The 2,809-nt window shown below is 48.3% G+C and overlaps 1 protein-coding gene across 1 annotated transcript in view; it reads left to right on the top strand.

The window, feature by feature from the left end:
• SERPINB9 (serpin family B member 9) overlaps positions 1–1,673 on the top strand; it is an 11,792-nt gene extending 10,119 nt beyond the window's left edge. The window contains exon 6 of the mRNA XM_023512277.1: positions 850–1,673. Coding sequence (XP_023368045.1) covers positions 850–1,254 — 405 coding nt within the window. The 3' untranslated portion in view covers positions 1,255–1,673. The remainder of the gene's footprint in view (positions 1–849) is intronic.
• Positions 1,674–2,809: the final 1,136 nt, after the last annotated feature.

Genomic DNA, 2,809 nt, shown 5'->3' with positions numbered 1-2,809 from the left:
CGCCTGGCTATTTTTTGTTGCAGTTGCCACTGCTGTTTTAGCTGGCCAGGGCCGGGCTGGAACCTGCCACCCTCGGTGTATGGGACCAGCGCTCACCCACTGAGCCACAGGCACTGCCATATTTTTAAAAATCTAAAAAAACTCTAATCTGAAATATAGAATGAGAACGTCTTCACTTTGGACTTATCATGGCTGGGAGGTGTGAAGTTCAGTGCTCAGTTCTGTCTTCCTAGCTTCCTTTCAGCGTGGCTCCCCAGGGTGAGAGAGCCCACTGTCCCACAGAAAGCGGGCAGTGCAGCTAACTCTAATCCCTAACTTTAACCGGTGACCTCAGGGGTCTGTGTGAGCAGAGCAGGAGCTGTTGTTGCCCCCTCTGTTCACTTCCCTGTGACCTCTCTTCTGTAGAAACCACCACAGAATCTCACCTAGGGCAGATTCTCCTCCCAGGGTGCCTCGCAGCAAGAGCTCTTTCCCTCTTCATCTTTGTCCTCACCAGCAATGGTTTGTTGTCTTCAAAAATAAGCATCATTTAAAATAAAAAAAGCATTGTCATCTGGGTGTTGACATTTGTTGGAGTAAAAGATGTCTTAGAAGTTGTGGGGTAAGGCGGGGACAGCCACGGACTTCCTGCCTGTGGGCTGTCTGGTGTCTCCTCTGCCTGTCATGGAAGCTGTGTGTGGGCAGCACATGGACCAGGAAGGAGAGCTGGCAAGCTCCCTGGCAGGTAGACAGAGGGGCCGCTGCTCCTGCTGGGATGATGAGGAGGAAGGGTACTGCTCCTGGGCATGCCTGTGCGCTTATAGATGTGCACTGAAGTGTGAATCTTTAATTCTGATTCTGGTCTTTCAGGTGGAAAGAAAACTCACTTTTGAGAAATTCATGGCCTGGACCAAGCCAGAGTCGATGAAGAGTACTGACGTGGAAGTTCTCCTTCCAAAATTTAAATTGCAAGAGGCTTATGACATGGAAACTGTACTTCAGCGTTTGGGAATGGTAGATGCCTTTCAACAGGGCAAGGCTGACTTGTCAGCAATGGCAGTGGAGACAGACCTGTGTCTGTCCAAGTTTGTGCACAAGAGTTTTGTGGAGGTGAATGAGGAAGGTACAGAGGCTGCGGCAGCCTCGGGCTTATTGGTTATACAGGATTGTATGGAATCTGGACCAAGGTTCTGTGCTGACCACCCCTTCCTTTTCTTCATCAGGCACAATACAGCCAACAGCCTTCTGTTCTGTGGTAGGTTCTCATCTCCGTAAGGGGTGTGCTTACTGTGCATGTGAGTGCTTCCCTCTTTGCCTGTCCCCAAATACTCCTACAGCCAAGTGCAATTGTGCGGGCAGAATCCTTACCTAACTGAGTGATTTGCTGCCATGATTTCATGCACTCAGCTCTGCCCATACCCACCATTCACTTATGCCACTGAATCTAGGTAAAGGAGCACCAGAACAGACATTAATGACTCCCTGCTGTATTTAAGATGTATCCCAAATCCCATAGCATGGCTTGCCAAGTTTTTCTAGAATTCTACATGCAATTCATTTACGTTCACTGTGCTTTCCTGGTACCTCAAAACTTGTCACTTGGCTCCGTGCTCATGGCACAGGGGTTTTGGCTCCAGCCACATACACCAAGACTGGTGGGTTCGAATCCGGCAGACCAGCTAAACAACAATGACAACTGCAACAAAAAATAGCTGGTTGTTGTGGCAGGCACCTGTAGTCCCAGCTACTGGGGAGGCTGAGGCAACAGAATTGCTTAAGCCCAAGAGTTTGAGGTTGCTGTGAGCTGTGACACCACAGCCCTCTACCAAGGGTGACATAGTGAGACTCTGTCTCAAAAAAAAAAACATAAAAACTTGTCACTTGCCTTAACCTGACTGTCTGAATAGTTACCAATGCTGCTAGATAGTGCTACTATTTTATAGTTTTCTCAGCACTTGGTCTTTTAAAAAAGTTTCTTTAATGAACATTTATATTTTATCTTTTTGCAATATTTACTTATCACCAAGTACACGTCAAACACTGCCTTAGCCACTTGAGTATACAAAAAGGACAGAGTCATGGTCTTTTGGCAGCTGGTCTTTGGTATCTGTGCCCAACTTATATCTGTTACAACTTATATCTGTTGCAATAACCAGATTGAACTATTTAATGTCTTCAAACTTGCCCTACCAGGGTTCACACCTTCCTCTTTTATTGTTTCTCCACGTCTAACAGTAAAAATTCTATTCACCTCTTAAAGCCCATCTTGGATGCCTTATTTAAGAAGTTTTTCCTTTTCTCCATAACCAGATGCACATCTTGAATATTCTTAGCCCATGAAGGACATTTCTCTCATGGCAGTAGCTGTATTTATTAATTTTTCTCTGTCCTTAGAAAAGTCCTCTCATGAGACCTTAAATTCAGCAAAGGTGGGGACTAAAGCTTACATATCTGTGTCCATGTCCCTGCCCACCAGACTCAGTCCACACTGGTGCCCACTTATCTGCTCCCTGGCCCAGTTGGAGCTGGGGACCACCCCTGCCCACCCCACCCTCAGTCCAGACCCAGCAAGCCTCTGCTCAGAGGCCCAATTGTAGTCAGGGGCCCATGCCCCCCCATCTCAGGTCTCAGTTCACACCTGGAGGCTTGCCAGCTCTGTTGGAATCAGGGGACCATGCCCTTGCCCTCAGGTCTCAGTCCCCACCAGGCCAGCATCTGCTTGCTGGCCCAGTTGGAGCTCGGGACCAGCCCCACTTGCTGAGCTCAGTCCACCCAAGGCAACCACTCTCCTGCTTGTGGGCACTGTCAGAGTGGGGGGTTCTGCACCCCC

This window comes from Otolemur garnettii, unplaced genomic scaffold, assembly GCF_000181295.1.
Source record: "Otolemur garnettii isolate 467f Iridium unplaced genomic scaffold, OtoGar3 scaffold00026, whole genome shotgun sequence".
NCBI lineage: Eukaryota > Metazoa > Chordata > Mammalia > Primates > Galagidae > Otolemur > Otolemur garnettii.
The sequence above is the reverse complement of the archived record's forward strand: the minus strand, read 5'-3'. Positions and strand labels throughout refer to the sequence as shown.